The sequence below is a fragment of the Pinus tabuliformis genome, chromosome Q (assembly GCF_031772625.1).
Source record: "Pinus tabuliformis cultivar Carrire ecotype Pingquan chromosome Q, CPIR1, whole genome shotgun sequence".
NCBI classification, from domain to species: domain Eukaryota; kingdom Viridiplantae; phylum Streptophyta; class Pinopsida; order Pinales; family Pinaceae; genus Pinus; species Pinus tabuliformis.
In genome coordinates, this window is record NC_142296.1 from 424,287,265 (window position 1) to 424,306,841 (window position 19,577).

Genomic DNA, 19,577 nt, shown 5'->3' on the forward strand with positions numbered 1-19,577 from the left:
TGCCTCCGGCTTCTACTGGAACTGATCCTCTAGCCTTTTGGAAGACTTTCTCGGCCACTGACTACTGAATCAAGCCCCTGCTTAGCCAAATCGAACTACCACTTTGAAGTTGACTGCGTAGACCTCTGCGCAACCGTTAGTGGAATAATGTTGCCTCTTGCTACTGGCTCTCTAGAAGTGGAAAACTTCCTCTGGACTCATTGTTTATGCCCCTCTGACACCTGCTACTCGATCACTAGCTCGATCTCACTAGCGGATTGAACTGCCTTGATCACTGAGTATCTGCAACTAGTGTATCCTCCTTCTACCCATCGACCTCTTCTTATAATCTCCAATTGGGACTCCAACGGCCACGATTAACACTTAATCAATGGTTGAGATCATCTATAAGTCGATCTGTGTGAGTTTCTAGATGATTAACACCTTTCTCAATTAATTCCTATTAATTAACCACTTATCCTGAGTTAGACTTAAGAAATTTTTAATTATGGTTAATTAATTTAATTGAGCCATCTATAGGTGGAATTTCCATAAACAATTGTTGGGTTTTAGAGAACTCATGTGCTTTAGTCTCCCCACAAAGTCTCGAGACTAGAACACCATCTGATGCTACAAAAACTAACACGAACCCCTATCCATCAGTTCGAACTGTTTGGCCAACTTTTGCGCAGGCCCAAAAGAAATTCGCTCAAACTCCTTCTCCGTCTCTGAGGCTCTCATCTGTCAAATTTGCTCTCATGCCATGTGAAATTTTTAATTTATTGCAGCAACTAGAAATTATTCTTCTAACTGATTAAAATTAAGTGCAATCTATTTGCCACAGCGAAAAACAAATAAAATCACAACTGCAATTTTCACCATTAAAAACGTTGTGGAAAATAAAAATGTTGGAACTGAGAAATATAGAGCACACACAAAATTTGACATATTTATTTTTGGACAAGTGTCCTCTGAAAAATCCGATGCAAGAAAACTAGTGCAGCAGTTGAGGGTTTTATTGTTATGCAACAATGAAATAATCAAAGTACAATCTATAGATGCCCAGCTAGTTATCCAATCAACAAATATCTAACAAAAATATTAGAAAGACAATTCTTTCTATCCACAAGCAATCTTGGCACTGGCTATCTCAGAAAAACTAGTCATCCAAACCCTTGCACAGGTCTTTTGCATTGTGTTTGCACAAACCCTCACATGTGTAGCGCGATTCAGCGTCTGATCAAGTCGTCTTGTGTGTCTTTGTTGTTGTCTTCGGCCCTTTGGAAAATTTTCCCGGCCTTTGGAAGCTAAATCGACCTCCCTCTCAGCTAGATCGAACTGCTTACTGAAGCTACTGCGCAATTTCACTGTGTAATACTTCTGTCACTTGTTGTTGCCTCTTTGGAATCATTGTCTCTGCCCCTCACTGACTCTGCTTCCCCTCTGGCTCAAACTCCTCTTCTCTGCTCAATTGTTGCTGATGGATAGCTCGATCTGCCAAGGAAACTCGCTCACTAAGTGTATCTAGCTCCAACCCCATCAACCTCCTCTTATAATCTCTCATTGGTGAGCCAACAGCCGTAATTAAATACTCATCAACAACTAAGATCAACTCTAAGTCTATCCATGTGAATTTCTATAGAAATATCACATTTCTCAATTAATTCTTGTTAATTAATCATTTTTCCTAAGTTTGACTTAGGAAATATTTAATTATTGACTAATTAACTTAATTGAGCTATCTTTAGGTGTTTTCTCCTGAAACTTTTTTTGAGTTCTGGAGATCTTGTGTTTCTAAGCCTCTCTGACCAAAGTCGAGACTAGAACACCTATCCAATGATACCCAACCATCAAAAGCTAACAATCAATATGATTTCTTTGCTAGTACAAAGCTTGAAACCCCTACAAGACCCCTGATCCTTATGCCTTCTTGCCTTGCCTAGATGATCTCCTCATTGCAAATCCTACGAAATAAGCCCCTATTTCATAGTGCATGGGTTGCTCCTATTTCTTAAGAATTAGCCCCTATTTCCTAGAGCATTCCCAAGGCAATTCTTCCTCTATCAAATTTCACACACAAGCTCCTTCTTACTCTTGTCGCGCTCTTACGAGCTCACACACAATACTTGTGCTTAAGAAAAATGATTACAATTGTGCCTTTGTCCTCCTTATAAGCAATTTGAATGGCTAAATCTGGAAAATTATATTTTAGGAGTTGATTTTGTGATTGATGATTTAACTTACTCATGCAACTCATCTCACCTCAATTCTAGAACTTTAGATTCAGTCACTTGTTCTTTTCCCAAATTAACTTGTACTAGAAGACAATAAACTCGGCCTTCCACTTTTACACATTAGTTAATTGGTTCATAACTCGTCCTAACTTTTAGGAATTGATCCTAAATTATAAGAACTCGTCCTAATTTGTAGGGACTCATCCTAAATTTTAGGAATTTGTTCTAACTTATAGGAATTAACTCCTAACTCATAGAAATTGATTCCTAACTTATAGGAACTCGAGCATGATAAAGAAGAACTTGTTGAGGTCCCTTTGATTAAGGCACAAATCAAGGCACCCTTTCTTGCTATCATTTTTGTTAGGATATTCCGACACATAGGATATAGTTAAGTTCAACTTGGTCTAGTATAGAGTTAGGTTAGAGTTAGGTAAAGTGTGTTTCTTTACCGTTGTACATTTTGTAACTTACAATCCGACGGTCACGATATGTAGTGATCCGACGGTTCACTCTCACCTCGGTATTACCGACACTTGATCCGTGGCTTGACACCCGATTGGTCCATGAGTTCTATTTAAAGCGCATGGAGGGTCATTGTTCGGGTAATCCGTGCATGAGAGAAGCTTATGTAAATTTTCATTCTTTGATTAATAAATTGTCTGTACCCACGTTGGGACAGGCCGTGGACTGTTTCCCTCCTTGCACTCTGAGGGTTTTAACCACGTCAAAAATACTGGTGTATTGATTTGAGATCTGGTTGTGAGCGGTGTCCTCTTGGTATTCTTTCTGAGGAACTTACCCTGTAAATTCCTACATGGTATCAGAGCTATTTGAGGGCCGCGTCCGTTGGTGATCCAAATCTGAAGCCGGTAGAACTGCATGCGGCTGTCGTTTCCTAGATCTGCTGTTTCTGACTACTTTCGGGCCGAGAGGACTGCTCTGTTGCGTTCGGAGCATCTGTTTCAGTGAGGAACCCCTTTCGTTTCACGCGAAAAGGTTTCCGGTAGCCCTAGCTGCGTCATTTTTCAGATCGGGAGGTATACAGTGTTTTTTTTGCAGTTTACTGTCATTTTCTCTCTGCTTATTTCGGTTTCGGTTTATTTAGCCTTTTTTTTTCCGGATCTATACCTTTCATTTCTGCGTATGCTCTTTGCCCTGCGACTCTGTGCGATCTGGGCAAATCAGAAACAGAAAGAAAGGATTTTTCTCATGCGTATGCTCTTTTCCCTGCACCTTAGTGTGATCTTGGAAAATCAGAAACATTGAGAAAAATATTTAGTTTTTCGGCTAAAAGCTAACTTTGAGATTTTTTTTAAAAATTTCTAGTTTTTTGGCTAAAGCTAACTTCGAGCCGTAAGGTTCGTTTTTCTTTGGATATTCGTGTTGGGTTTTGTGTTTTGTGTTTTGTAGGGGAAAAGAGTCTTCCCAAGGCAAGCACGCAAATCGAGGCCCCCCCCCCCCCCCCCCTCTCTCTCTCTCTCTCTCTCTCTCTCTCTCTCAAATATTTTGTATAGATCAATTGGTTCAAAGACCTTTTAAGAGAGTAGAGGTCTTGGTTTCAAGTCTCCATTTTGTGGGGGCGGATTTTTTCATTCCCGCACATTCGCGCACTTTGCCGGCAACGTCAACAATTTTTTTTCAAAAAGCCATAACTTCTTCATCCGGAAGCCTTTTTCAGAGCCGTTTTTTTTAAAACCGCCTATTTTTTCGAGATCTATCCATTGGACCACTTACTTTCAGCATCTTCAGCTTTAGTTGTTTTTCAAAAAATGGAAAGTCCATGCCAAGTCATTCTTGACAGCACTAACTACTTCCAATGGGTAGCCTACATGGGAGATTTACTTAGAAGCAAAGGTCTCTTCAGAATAGCCACAGACCAAGAGAAGAAACCCAAAGATGAAGACAAGGCCGAAAAATGGGAAAATCGACAAGATCAAGCACGTGGTTTGATAGGAATGTCTGTTTCTCCTGATCTTAGATTCCACATTGCAGAAATTGAAACTCCTCATGAAGCATTAGAAAAACTTGCTAAAGTTTTTGGGATTAAAAATGAAATTAGAGCCCATCAACTTGAGAATGAGTTGCTTACTTTGGATCCTAATAATTTTTCTTGCATTGAAGATTTCTTGTCCAAATTCAAGACCCTTAGATATCTCTTGGAAGGTGTTAAAGTTAAGAAAGAAGATGGTAACCTTATTTATTCCATCCTTACTAAGTTGGGACCAGCCTACTCTGTATTTGTTTCCACTTTCCATTCTACCAGGGAAGCTTTCATTTGTCAAGGCAAAGACTACAAGCCCCCTTCCTTTGACTCCTTTTGTGATTCCTTAATAAGAGAACAAGAAAAACTCTTACACCTTGGTCTTCTTAATCTTGGAAACTCTTCCTCGAAAGCGTTAGCCGCCCAGCAGCAACCAAATTCAAAGAATCCTAAGAAGTCTTATCCTCAAAGGAATGGTCCTAAACCAACTCAGCCTCAAGATGAAAGATCATTTCAGCAATATGACAAGACCAATAAAAACAAATGGAAGAAGACTGACAGACATTGTAACTTTTGTAATCGAGATGGCCACTTAGAATCTAAATGCTTTAAGAAGATGGAAGCCTTGGAAGCCGCAATGAAGAAACATAACATCCATCTGGAGCCTACTTCAACTTCAACTTCCGGAACGGCATTTTCTGCATGTCATCGTCAATCATCTCAGTCTGGTTATGCATTAAATGTATCTTCTTCTTCTTCTCATTCTCATGAGTGGCTCATTGATTCTGGAGCCTCTTGTCACATGGCCAAAAACCAAGCCATGTTTTCTTCTTTAAATGATTGTAACACCAAAAATATATATGTTGGTGATGATAGATCTCTTAATGTTGTAGGGACTGGAACTGTTCATCTAGACAATGGTCAGTTCAATGATGTATTATGTGTTCCAAACTTATCCTGCAACCTTCTATCTGTCTATCAGATAACTCATTCAGGTGAAGGTAAAATTGTTGAATTTTCACCTCATGATGTTGTAATCAAGGATCTAAAAGATCCTAAACAGATTCTAGCTACTGGTCTTGCTGATGATTCCAAAAGGTTGTATAAGTTTCACAACTTTGGGTCATCCCATCTTCCCTCAGTATTTGTTGCTCATAATGATGAAGTGAGCAAACTTTGGCATGAGCGGTATGGTCACTTAAACTATCGCTCCCTTCAGCATCTATGTAAAGAAAACATGGTGACAGGTCTTCCTATGGTATCTTGCAAAGATGGTGTTTGTTCCGGATGTGTACTCGGAAAACATCATCGGGACAGTTTTGACAAACGTGCCTCTTGGCACGCCTCAGCCCCTTTACAGCTTGTGCACAGTGATTTATGTGGTCCTCTTCCTGTTGCTTCATTCTCTGGCTGCAAGTACTTCTTAACTTTCATTGATGATTTCTCCAGACGCACTTGGGTATACTTCTTAAAACTCAAAAGCGAAGTATTTACCACCTTTTTGGCCTTCAAAGCATTCGTTGAAAAACAATCTGGACATCAAATTCTTAAGCTAAGAACTGATAATGGTGGAGAATATGTTAAAAATGCATTCATCAACTTTTGCACCGAAAATGGAATTCAAATGCAACATACTGTTCCATACACTCCACAACAAAATGGTGTAGCTGAAAGGAAAAATCGCACCTTAAAGGAAATGGCTAATTGTATGCTGCAATCTAAAGGACTCAGTCTTAGTTTTTGGGCCGAAGCAATTAATTGTGCAAATTATATAATCAATCGCACTCCTACTAAGGTTCTAGAGAATATCACTCCAGAAGAAGCCTGGAGTTCCATTAAACCAGATGTAAGTCACTTTCGTGTGTTTGGAAGTGAAGCATGGGCCCATATTCCAGATGAAAAGCATAAAGCCTTAGAACCTAAGAGTGAGAAATGTACTTTTGTTGGATATTCTGAAGATGTAAAAGGCTATAGACTTATTCCATTTAAGTCCAAAAATGTTATCATTAGAAGAGATGTAAAATTTGATGAAAATAAATCGGCCTGCGAGCCTAGTCCAGCGGATGTGCCACCTCTTCCTATCTCTTCTATCTTTGAAAACATTTCTTCTTCTGATGATGAAAGCGAGGATGATAATCCTTCCCCACCTTCTCAGGATCCTCAACTTCCAAGATGGGTCCGTGCTACTCGGGATGCAGCAGGTGATCTTGCCGGTGATCCTACAGATCAGCGACGTACACGTTCTCAGTTTGAAAGAGCCTCTTCTTTACTGGCTCAAGCTCCAGTAAATCATGATCCTGACACTTTTGCAGAAGCTTCAGGCCATCCACATTGGGAAACAGCTATGAATGAAGAATATCATTCATTGATGACAAATGATACATGGGATCTTGTTCCTCTACCAAAGGGACGCAAACTTGTTAGATGCAAATGGGTTTACAGAACCAAGTATGGACCAGATGGGAAAGTTGATAAACATAAAGCTCGTCTAGTTGCTAAGGGCTTTTCACAGGTTGAAGGCATTGACTACACTGAAACCTTCTCTCCAGTTGCCAAAATGAACTCTATCCGCCTTGTTCTTTCCCTTGCTGCCTCTTTAAAATGGGAAGTCCATCAAATGGATGTTAAATCTGCCTTCTTGCATGGTGACTTGCAGGAAGAAATCTATATGGAACAACCCATTGGCTTCATACAAACAGACTCCAGCCTCGTTTGTCGACTTAAGAAATCCCTTTATGGCCTCAAGCAAGCTCCTCGAGCTTGGTATGCCAAAATGGATAGCTTTCTTTTAGAATCTGGCTTTTCTAGGTGTCATTCTGACAATACTGTCTACACCAAGAAAGTGGGCAACTCTCTCATCATCCTTGTTCTTTATGTTGATGATCTTATTCTTACTGGTAGTGATCCCAACCTTATAAACCATGTGAAGTCCAGCCTTAAAAAGAAATTTGAAATGACAGACTTAGGACACTTACACTATTTTCTCGGTCTTCAAGTCTTGCAATCCCAAGAGGGTATTTTCCTTTCCCAGTCCAAGTATGCTTGTGATATTCTTCGTCATTTTCACATGGAAGACTGTAAGCCAGCCACTTCTCCCTTTCAGTCTGGAGTCAAACTTTCAGTCTCTTGTACTTCTCCTGAAGTTGATGCTACCTTATACCGTCAACTTGTCGGAAAACTCTTGTATTTAACCCATACTCGTCCTGATCTTTCCTTTGCTGTTGGCCTTGTTGCTCGTTTTATGCAAAACCCCCGTGAAAGTCATTGGAAAGCAGCTAAAAGAATACTTCGTTATGTTCGAGGTACAGTACAGTTTGGGATTCATTACAGTGCCAAAGCAGCTCCTCTGTTAGTTGGTTTCACTGATTCTGATTGGGCTGGTGACCTTGATGATCGGAAGTCTACTGCCGGTTATGCCTTCACTCTTGGTTCAGGACCTATTACATGGGCTTGTAAGAAACAGGCTGCCATTTCTCTTTCATCAGCAGAAGCAGAGTATCGTGGTGCCGTGGAAGCTAGTAAGGAAGCCTTGTGGCTTCGTCAGATCCTATCAGAGTTTGGCTTTGAGCAGCAGCATCCAACCACACTTTGGTGTGATAATCAAAGTGCCATTCAGCTATGCAAAGATCCAGTCCAGCATCAGCGCAGCAAACACATTGAACTACACATGCACTTCATCAGAAAGCTCATTCATGACCATGTTCTTGAAGTGCAATATTGTCCAACAGATGATCAGGTTGCAGACATCTTCACAAAGGCTCTCACAGAGGCGAAGTTCACTAAACTTCGATATATGCTTGGAGTTCAGGAAGTTGTCACTAAGGGGGGATAGGCTCTAGTGCCTCCTTCCTTCTCCTATTGTGTCATATTTGTAAATCCTTCAATCCTATCCCAAGTTGTTCTTAAGGGGGGATGTTAGGATATTCCGACACATAGGATATAGTTAAGTTCAACTTGGTCTAGTATAGAGTTAGGTTAGAGTTAGGTAAAGTGTGTTTCTTTACCGTTGTACATTTTGTAACTTACAATCCGACGGTCACGATATGTAGTGATCCGACGGTTCACTCTCACCTCGGTATTACCGACACTTGATCCGTGGCTTGACACCCGATTGGTCCATGAGTTCTATTTAAAGCGCATGGAGGGTCATTGTTCGGGTAATCCGTGCATGAGAGAAGCTTATGTAAATTTTCATTCTTTGATTAATAAATTGTCTGTACCCACGTTGGGACAGGCCGTGGACTGTTTCCCTCCTTGCACTCTGAGGGTTTTAACCACGTCAAAAATACTGGTGTATTGATTTGAGATCTGGTTGTGAGCGGTGTCCTCTTGGTATTCTTTCTGAGGAACTTACCCTGTAAATTCCTACAATTTTCAACAACATAATTTGAATTGGTTAAAGTGATTTAAAGAAGCAAGTTTATTGTTGTTATAACCTATCATAATAAGTCATTACCAATTAGTTATATGCTTGGAAAGGCATCCCATAAGGGTTGTAGCTTTGTCGTATCAAAGTACGCAATTGGTATTTATTTTCTTGGGATGCATTGTTATTTTTTTTGAAGAGGAATTTTTTTTGTTATTTTTCAATTAAGCTTATCTCAAGTGGTTGAGAGGAATGATTGTCCCCACCCAAGTTCAATTCCTGCAAGTGACATGTTGAGTTCATATCAAGTATATTGTTGTAATGGCTTCGAGCCTGGTTGTTGAATGACCTTGAGCCCTAAAGAATATCTTGCCCTTGCCTACCGGTTGGAGGGTAAGGTGCTTGGCCACATGGGAAAAAAAAGGCTAAAATTTGACAGGAAAAAGATCCGAGAACCTCAAGGTCGAGGTAAAATTTTGAAGTTGCATTAATTGCGTGATACTCAATATTTTTACATTTTACCCATAAGAGATGAACCAAGTAGACAAAATTAAGAGGCAATCCTATGAGAATCATTTGAAATCATGAACTATAGTACCCGAAAATTCCCATGTTTTCTAGACCGAGAAGAAGTAATTGGAGATGCAAGAACATCACATTACACTAAAGGAGGGGGAGCAAGTGGTTCCTCTAAATGGTCATTATCTAAAGAGGAAGGATCATGACTCAAAAAGATACAAGTCATGGAGAAGAAGAATATGAGAAGAGAAGCTTAAATCTCTTGAATATGGATCAAAACATAGAGAAATAAAATGTTGATCGTAGTCTTCTCTTTCTAACAAATACTTAATGCATAAGATGGATAATTCAAAGAGGAATATGTAGACACACAGGCCAAGAATTATTCATCAAATTGAACATTTCTCTAAAAGATTACCTATGATGTTTTAGGCACAAATAGCCTTTGTGACTTTATGAGTTATATTAAAGTCATGATAAAGTCACTTTATAAAGTACTTTATATACTATGTACTTTAATATTAAAGTCACTTTATGTTTTAAAGTTAACTTTATGTGGAGAAAAAGTACAAATTACAAATATAAAGTGATGAGGGAGTCATTAATGAGGGGGACCAAAAGGGGGTCAAGTGAGGGAATGATCTCCACCATTGATCTAGAGGGTTGACACCTTGATCAAAAGGGTTAGGGTTCCCTATCTTAATAAGAGCTAAAAAGGGTGAAAAAGGTGAGAAGCTCCATTATTCTCATGTGCATTTGTGAGGAGGAAGAGAAGAGAGCTAGAGAGGAGAACGAGTTTGCAAGAGGAGAGATCAAACTATAGCAGAGAAGAAATCAAGAACAAGCCTGAAATTCTAGGACATCTCAGGCATGCAAATCAAGGCAATTTCAGGCAACTTCAGTGATCATTTCCAGTGTGATTTTCGAGGAGACCAATGTACCTTTCCAGCACAGATTTCAAGGGAAAATCTACTCCAAAAATCAAGGAAACAATAGTATATTTCAATGCTGAAATCGAGGCAGATTCAACATGGTTTTCAAGGCAGAAGGAAGCCCAAATTTCCAAGTGATTGCACGCCTGTCAAACACGTTTTTCTAGGCAGAAAGAAGTCTGACAACAGCGTTGTTTTCAATGCATTTAATGTTGGGTTGACTAGCCTGACTTTCAAGGCAGGAAAAAAGAAAACAGTGGCACAAATTTATGGGTCAATAGTTGTTGGTTCAATGGAACAAAATTTGAGAAGGAGGTCTGATAGAGCACATAGTTCAAGGAGGCTGAGATTGCAAACTGTGGGACAAACATCAGACTGTGGCTTGAACTTCTAGAGGAGCAGAGCATGAATTTCAAGGGGAGATAAGTACCCTTGAATTTGATTTTTTCTTGTTATAAAAAAATTCCTGAGAAAGCATATAAAATCTTCTTAGTATTGTTTTTCCCCTTGTGGGTTTTTCTAGGGTCAAGTTAGACCAAAAATACTTGTGTCAAAAATATGTGTATGCTTGTATATTTTGTTTTCTATCAGCTGAAAAGTGCAAAGAAGTAGAGGTAGTTCTAAAAATCAGTGTTGTGAAAATCGCGATAAAATGAAAAAATCGCGATTTTTTCCCTCTGCCGATAAAATCGCGATAATTAAACGAAAAAATCGCTGGATTTTTTTTTTGCCAATTTTTATTGAAAAAATCACGATTTTATGAAAAAATCGCGATAAAAACTTAAAAAATCGCCGGGGGTTGCAACAGCATAGTTTTATAACGTTTTTTTGGGTTTTTTCATGCAATTTTTTTTTAAAGAAACAAATAATTTTTGAGTGGGGCAGCTTAATGATCAAGTCTAGGCCCTAGTATGGATATGCTATTCATGGTAATGTTAAATTCTTAAAGTAAAAGGATGAAAATGAAGATTAAGGAGAATTTACCATGAAATGACTCAGGATGTTTGAGAGTGGTTCCAGCCTCATTGGATTTCATATGGAGAAAGTAGAATTTTAGATTTCATTTAAAATCCAGCAGACTTATCAGTTTTTCAGGATTTCAGGATTGGGAGATTGTAATGTTTCCAGGTGACACCACCTGCCCGGGCTACCCCTGCCACTAGTAGAGGACGTGGTCTACCTCCTATAGCTCCTACTTCTAGTTATTCAACTTCTAGAGCACATCAGACTCCACTGCCATCTCCACCAGCACAGGCACCAGCATCTACATCTAGAGGGAAAGGGAAAGCTATGGCATTTTCTCACAAGAGGGGCAGAGGAAATCAATAGGATTAGACTTTCATTTTATTGTATATGACATTATGACATGATGAGATACACTATCATATTTTTTGTTGATATTTTGAGGCTGAGTTGGGACTCAGGAGTCAGGACTTACTATTCAGGACATGATTCAATGTTATGTGTGATTTTAGCGCTAGAAATGATATTAAACATCTTATATATTAGTTTTTTTATCATATTTATGTGTCAATGTATTTATGTTATGTTGTAGATGGTTTAGATATTAAAAAAATTGAAAAAAAATGAATATTTTTGTACCAAACGACTTTTTCCCGATTTTTTCCGATTTTTTCCCAATAATTCCGATTTTTTCCGATTTGTTCCCCGCGCCGATTTAATCCTGATCATGATTTTCACAACATTGCTAAAAATGTTTCAAAATAATTTGTAAATAGTTTTATATCAGCTAACATTTGGGGTTGTGGCCATTAAACTACATGCAAAAGCCTTTGCGATTGGGATGGGATACAGACATTAAAATTTCTACAGCCTATAGACTTTAACATCTTTCAAATAGCCAACAAAGATACATTGTTCACTTCTTGGTTCCATCACTTTATTCTTGTCATCCAAAATATTGGCCCAAACTTTGGATCCAAATGCTTTGAAATGACTTATGCTAAGCTTGGTTTAAAATCAAGCTAATCTATAGTTGCATCTAGTACTACCTTAGAAGTATGATTCAAGATACATTTAGCACAATTTATAGCTTCAACCCAAAATTGAGGGTTTCAATATTTATATTGAACCACTATTTCCATTTCTTTGAGTGTGCAGCTCTTACGTTAACGCCTTCTACTATATTTGTAGGGCACAATATGTTGCATTTGTATGCCATGAGTGGAGCAAAAATCAGGATTTTATTTACATGATCCCCTCCATTATTAATGTGAATTCTCTTAACTGGATGCTCATATTGATCCTCAGCAAGTGATCTAAAAGTGTAAAAATGTTGAAAACCACTTTCAAGTTAATAAAATAAACCCAAGTGCACCAAGTGTAATCGTCCATAATGGTGAGAATATACTATGCACCAAAAAAAGGATGGAGTGGGAAACAGCTTGCTTATGTCAATGTGAACCACCTCTCATGGTGCTTGTGGTCACCATGACTACCCTCATGGAAATTTATCTATGCAATGTTTAAAAAGTGTGCAACCACAACACACACCATTATAGCAAGAGACAAGAGGCAAGCCATGCACCATACAGTCCTTTAAAAGCTATTGCAAGTAGCAGTAGTTCAAATGACCAAATTGCTCATGCTTAAGTTTGCTTAAGTCATAAACATGAGCGATGAAGACAATGGTAGGAAATAAGGGTTCAAAGTTATCAAACTTGTACCTTGAAGAATCATCTGCACAACTAGAAGAAATTACATGAAATGGCTCATTGAAATCTCTACTTACTACATCGTGTGATGAAAACTCAATAGTTTTGCAATCACCAAATGAGTGATTTGGTAATTTCAAAGCAAATTCTTACAGATCTAGAAAACCATGCCACTGTTTAGCATCTAATGTCCTAAAATTTCTTGTCACCTTCAATAAACTTTGTCCTCTATTTCTGCGTTGTCAAACTTTTGCAATTCCTCCTCGAACTGTGTGCCACATGTCTACGATTAATGCCTCAAATTTTGGGCATGTCAAGCCTGCATTTAATGCACTGACACATCCCTGAAATTTGCATTGATACCCTCCAAAATCACGTTCGAAACTTCCTCGAAATTTGCACTAAGGAACTGTTGTAGCTGCATGCTCTTCCTCAAACTGTGTCACTTCCAAGCCTAGAAACTCGACCTGTTGGTTGTTTCTCTTCACTGCTATAGGTTCTCTCCTTTAGAAAAGTAGCTTTCACAACCTTCCTTCTCCTTCTCTTCCTCATCTCCTCTTCTCCAACACTTGCACATGAAGAATGAACGAGTTCTTTACCTTTTTCCTCTTTTTTAGTCTCATAATGATGAGAGAACCATATCCCTAAGATCAAGGGTTGAGATTAGATCTTAGCTCTCCTTGATCAAGGGTGGAAATCTAATCTCCCATTGACCCCCTTTTTATGTCTCCCCCTTCATTAATGAGCCTCCTTAGTCACTTTAATAACTTGTTTTTGTACCATGTACTTTTTCTCATAAAGTCACTTTAAAAACATAAAGTCACTTTAATATAATAAAGTACATTGTACTTTTTGTACCTCATAAAGTGACTAAAAAGTCACATGACTTTAATAACTCATAAAGTCACACTAAAAAGTGTCTCATGTGTTTTCCTAGGCCAAAGGCAAAAAGCACTAGGAAACACCTCCTTGGTACCCTTTTTCTCAACAAATTGATGCTTGTCAAATAGGCCTGTTGAGGGTAAGTAGCCCTACAAATAGACAAGTCTTCAATAACATGATATAAACAAGTTTTTGCCCAAGATTTATGGCCCGTATAGAGCGTGAACAACATTGGATGAGATGTGCTTGTCAAATGGGCTTCTTAAGGGTTAGTAGCCTTACAAATAGACATGTCTCCTGTAACGAGATTCAAATAAGTTTTGGCCCAATTCTTATGGCCCATATAGAGTGTGAGCAAGAATGGGTGAGGTGGCATATCTAATAGGCATTCCGAATAAGGGAAGAATCCATGATTTCTTTAATATCTCTTGTTTAAAAAAATGTTGGGTTTTCCATGTTTCAACGAGAACCTAAGGGCATCCTTGAGGTGAATGTAAAGAACCTCAATAGAAGGCAAACCACAAAGTACAAGATCGAATGGAGAGCTCTATCAAAAGAAAAAGTTACTTGAACGTATGAATCATTTGTGGCAACACCAAAATTAAAGAGTGCTCCATTTCCCCTTTTGTGCTTTCAATATAATAATGTCTTTAGTACAACTAGTTGCAATAGTGCCTTTTTGATATAAAATGGTTTGGGGCTAAAAATCTTGCTCTCTATTTTTGAAGTGATTTAATCATAAAGTGCATCCTCATTAAACTCATTGACTAAAGATGTCTACACAAAGCGGAGGAGTGAGGGTACAAAGGGCAAGGATGAGGGAGTCTAATGGGGAAATGGGATTGAGGAAAGGGGATGAGGCCAAAGGAAACGAGAAAATGGGGGGAGATAAAGAGGGGAGAGGGAGTGGTTTTGCGGGGCAATATTTTGGTTTTTTCTTTTTTGAGTTTTTATTTAGTTATTTTTTTCTAAGTCAATTATAGAGGGTTTCTAAAATGTGCTCCCATTCATGAACTTAGCACTTCATTTCAATATATTTACTGTACTGTTTCACTGAGCTTCTCTGAACTAAGAATTCAACTACGAGCTTCACGTTATGGCCATACCTTCTTGATTTTTGTCACGAGATCGGTATTGGTCTTCTTTTTTCTTTCTTGCTCCGAGATTTTTTCATTCAACTGTTGTTGAAGGGCAATTGTTTCCTCCCATTTCTCCCTGTAAATGCGTAAATAATCCTCTGTAGCCGATACAAGCCCCGGTTTTATTGTGCCTTTAAAATCCACACCTAGAATCTCCGTCGGTGTCAGTCCTCTAGTATTCAGCTTGTATTCAAACGAACTCCCAAGTTTCAACCTGGGAATTAAATTTTCACTCAAAGTAAATCCTCCAGTCCAAGACAAAGGCAACATTCAAACCGCATATAATTTACCAAATCAAAAGACAGGCTAGATCGTTTGTTTGCAAAATGTAACGCTGGAAATTGAAATCAAGCCCGCATGGTTCGCCATTGCCATACCGTCATTTTGAATTAAAATGAAAAATATAACTGACTGGGAAATCCAACTATAGCATAAAACCAAATGTACCTCATGATTTCCTGGTTGTAGCGATCAATTACTGCTTCAAGCTCTTTCAATTTCTTGCTCGCGGAGACCTCAACATCCCAAGCCTTCTCCTCCCACTCATTCCTTGAAGCCTGGGCGGCTTGAATGTCCAGCTCAATGGCGTTGCACTCTCTGTTCATCTTCTCATAATCCCTGATATTCACATGCTGCGACTCCACCTGCTGCTTCAGCGCCTCATTCTCCTTAGCCAATCTCTTGACCTCACTATTCTTAGCCTCCAGTTCCTGCTTTCTCTCACCCAAGCACCTCTCCAGGTCATCTTTCTTGGACGAAAAATTATTAACGATGGAATGAAATTTTGACACATCGTTAGCCAACTCAGCCTTATTCCTTTCGAGGGTTTCAATGGCAGAGGGCCCCGTCTTCAAGTCCTCGAGCTTCGCTTCTAGTTCATTTATCAGCGCTTCTACGGCGGCCGTTCTCTGGGCGGTCGCGGCTCGTTCCTCTTCCATCAACATTATAAATTCATTGTTAAGGGACTCCACAGCCGCATCATCGCCCCGCAAAAAACACTGGTAGCTCTGTTCCACGAATTCGAACCCTGCATCTCTGTCAAACCACTGAGCTCCCTGATGGACTCTTTCTTTGTAGTTCAAGAGCTGGACGAGCCATGCCAGGGCGGCCAGAAGAGCGGGCCATGAATGAGGACTTCCAGCAGCGTACAGGGCACTCTTGTTTATTTGAAAAGGGTATCCGTAGACCCTAAAAATGAATGGGACTTCGTCTTCCAGCTTGCCCAGCTCCCCCCACGTAGGATCCAGCTGATGCACCAGAAAGCTTATGATATCCTTCACGTCTTTGCCCGAGGGAAGGCCTTTCTGGGACAGCAATGTTCCAGCGAATCGATGAGATTCTAAATACTGGTTCAGGGCTCTAATGCATGACATCTGATAGCTTCGATCATTGATGGGCCTTGGGTCCTGCCTGGTGGGCGTCTGTTTCGCGTAGGAGGCTATGGAAGACGGCCGACCCGGATTCGATGAAGAGGCTAACGAGGAGGATCGCCGGATTTGCTTGCTGTTGTCATTGCTGGGCGTTGGTTGCAGAGGCGGTTGTTGATGTCCTCTCTTCTTCATTTGTTACAACGGGTCAGGTTGCTGCTGCAACTGCCAGGATTGGATCTCTTTTCCTTGATGAAAATGGGCAATGGGCTTGCAAACTGAGGCAGAGTTGGCCTGGTTGGTGATTCTGCTCCTTCCCGCCCAAGATGAGAAGAGTAGAGTTTCAAACTTCATTGCTTTATTACTGCACATAAAGTGTAGCTGTCTGGCCAGAACTCCAACAAGCAAATTTCACGGTTGGTCGTTTTGAGATTTTAGATGGGATCAGATACTAAATCCACTTAGACACATAATGGAATTATTGTCATCGCCGCTAGGTGCTCGGATTTATTAGATTGAGGGATTGAGTGGTAGGCTTACCATGAAACTTCTATCTTCTTCTAAACCTCTCAATGTACCTTTTTGGGAACCATTCAATTATCACTATTACCATTTTCACTCACTAATAATGTAACAGTCTCAATTTATTTATTTTTTCAAACATCAAGGTAATTTAATATTTTTTGGGTTAAGTTTACATATTGATATAAATTTATTTTAAATATGGATTTAATATAAGTTAAGAGATCAAATTTTATAGTGTATAATTTTTTTCAAAATGTTAAATATACTTTATTATTTTTCATTGTTTAAATTGTATTTTTAATACTATATAAAATATATATAACCAAATATATGTTTTAACCATAAAAACTTAATTTTTTCATGGTATATACATATATTTTTTTAAATGATATATAATATATACATAATTGACATTAAAATATTTTACGTAACATGTATATGGAGACATTTTATAGTGCAAATTAAAATGGTTTTTTATTATTAATATATTTTTAGGTATATGTCAATATTAATTGGTATTAAAATATTTTATTGATAACCTACATTGAATATTTTTTATATATACAACATTAAAATATTTTATTTAAACAATTGTTTCTATATATATATATATATATGAAGTTGATATCCACAATAAATTAGTTAACTATAGATCTTCAAATAATTTATTTTTATATTTCTTTAGTTAACATAGATCTTCAAATAATTTATTTTTATATCTCATGTTGATATATTTTGAAAAATATAAGAATTAAACATTTTGCTCACACATTATTTTACTTCTAATTACTTTATAGCATATTCCTTTTTTCATTATAAGCTACATTATTTTTCTATTTAGATCATTATTTTTATTTTTAATTTTAATTTAAAGGGGCACGTGTCAATTCAACTCACCAACGCACAAACTTACACATCCCCTTCATATTGGATTGTAAAATGAGCCTCTCGGCTCAATGATTGAAACTTTAAAAATGTCATACAAATTGTTTTTATAATGTTAAGTATTTTTAATATTTAACTTATATAAAAATAGATAAGAATTTCATTTTTATTGAGAAGGGTCACTATGAAATTTATATTTTACAAACATAAATTACATAATGAAAAGTGTCATGAAATTTTATTTTATAATTTTAAGTTTTTTTAATATTTAACTTATATAAAGATAATAATCTCAGTTTTGTAGAGAAAGGTTATTATGTAAATTTATATTTTACAAACATAAATTACATGGTGCAAAGAGAAGATCAATAGATTCTAGGGGACGGAATTTGGAGTTAATATGAGCAAGATAACTAATATGATGTGGGTTTATTTATAGCTTTTGTGAAAGCCAGAAACCCTGAAAAAATGGTAAAAGGGGGTGGAGAACACACCCCTATTTACCACCTTGTAGAACACACCCCTAGTTACCACCTTAGGAATGTTGTTTTTGGGGTAAGTCACATTAGCACCTTCATAATGGTCATGAATTTATGCTTGGTAGAAAACAACATAGTAAAAAATGATATTTGGGTGACTAGGCTACACCTATGTAGAAATTCCTTGTAGATTCAAACTGCAAATTGTAATATGCTAAAACAATTGACTTGAATCTACTCTACTCATCAACAGAAACAATAAATGATCGATGAAATCATGAAGCATAAAAGAGAAAGAATTCAATCACACATAACACAATAATTTTCTAGGGAAAGCCACAACTAAAAACCCCTACTATCTGTATATTGCATTAATCAAGAAATATGAGAAGATCACAATGCTTTGCTCGAGCCCGAGCAACCTCTGCACTATCTCTATCTATCTCACTACTTCCCAAACAAACTCAAGACAATACTTAGCCAATTATGTTGCATGTCAAACTCTTATTTCCTTGCGTAGTTTCCTACAGAATAAGCCCATATTTAATTGGTAAATTCCACAAATATAAATTGCGCAATCCTCATAGGCCTTCCTTTGATTGCCTGCACCACTTGTACAATTCGATGATTATACAACTGATAGTACATTGTCCCTGAACTCCAATCTCAATTGGGTCTTTCTCTGACATGCATGAGTTAATTATGAGTGAATCTTCAGTGTACTAGTTGATCAGTCTTGGTTACACCCCACTACTATAGGTTACACCTCAGTACTAGATCTCCCACTAATTCCTCCATTAGTTGGAACTAGTTTGTCTGAATTTAACTCAATTAAGCTGGATTAAATAATTACAACACAAAATAAACTCAACCAAGGCTCCTAAAAAGTAGAAGACATTCTACATGGCTACATTTAGACCCTCAACTCAAATTAACTGAGCCAACTAAGTCAAATTAACTTAGTTAACTATTACAAGTTGTCATTAGATGTGGAATTCCTATTTAATTCAAGGACAAAAATAAATTAGGTTTTTCTTGTTGCATTTTCAACAACTTATGCTCCCAACCAAGGTTAAGAATCATTGTTAGACTAATGTGTGCACTAAGATTGAGGAGGTTAGTTGATTATGAACTAGCGTGGATTAAGTTTGGATTTAGCCATAGACAAACAACCTCTGATCTTGTGACCAAAGCATTGGCACTTAATCTAGTAAATGGGGAACATCGTACTTAAAATTTGTATCCCTCCTTGGATTGACACTTTTTTTTCTAAGGACTCCAAATGTATAGACTTTAAGGAAAACCCTCTTTGCCAGGATGAGTATTAAAGAATGTACCTCCTTAGATTGACACTTTTTGTCTAAGAACTTTAAATTTAGACTTCAAGGAAACGTTAAGTGCATCAACGAACACAACATACATTTTACTAGAAGTTTTCATCAACATCAAGTTATTTACTGTGAAAATATTCATGCTAAAATTTACCAACCACCCTAAACAATGTGTTAAACAACAAAACAAAATTGTATAAAGTACATAGGGAATTATATCTATATAAGCAACAAGGTTGTACACTCTACTTAACCACAAGGTACTTCCTTATCTCAAAAG

The 19,577-nt window shown here is 37.8% G+C and overlaps 1 protein-coding gene across 1 annotated transcript in view; it reads right to left on the reverse strand.

The window, feature by feature from the left end:
* LOC149220015 (kinetochore protein NDC80 homolog) overlaps window positions 1–16,556 on the reverse strand; it is an 87,179-nt gene extending 70,623 nt beyond the window's left edge. Inside the window, exons 1-2 of the mRNA XM_089384602.1 lie at window positions 15,158–16,556; window positions 14,678–14,924 (exon numbers count right to left, since the gene is read on the reverse strand). Of these exons, the coding sequence (XP_089240728.1) occupies window positions 14,678–14,924; window positions 15,158–16,272 (1,362 nt within the window). The 5' untranslated portion in view covers window positions 16,273–16,556. The remainder of the gene's footprint in view (window positions 1–14,677; window positions 14,925–15,157) is intronic.
* Between the last annotated feature and the right edge of the window lie 3,021 nt (window positions 16,557–19,577).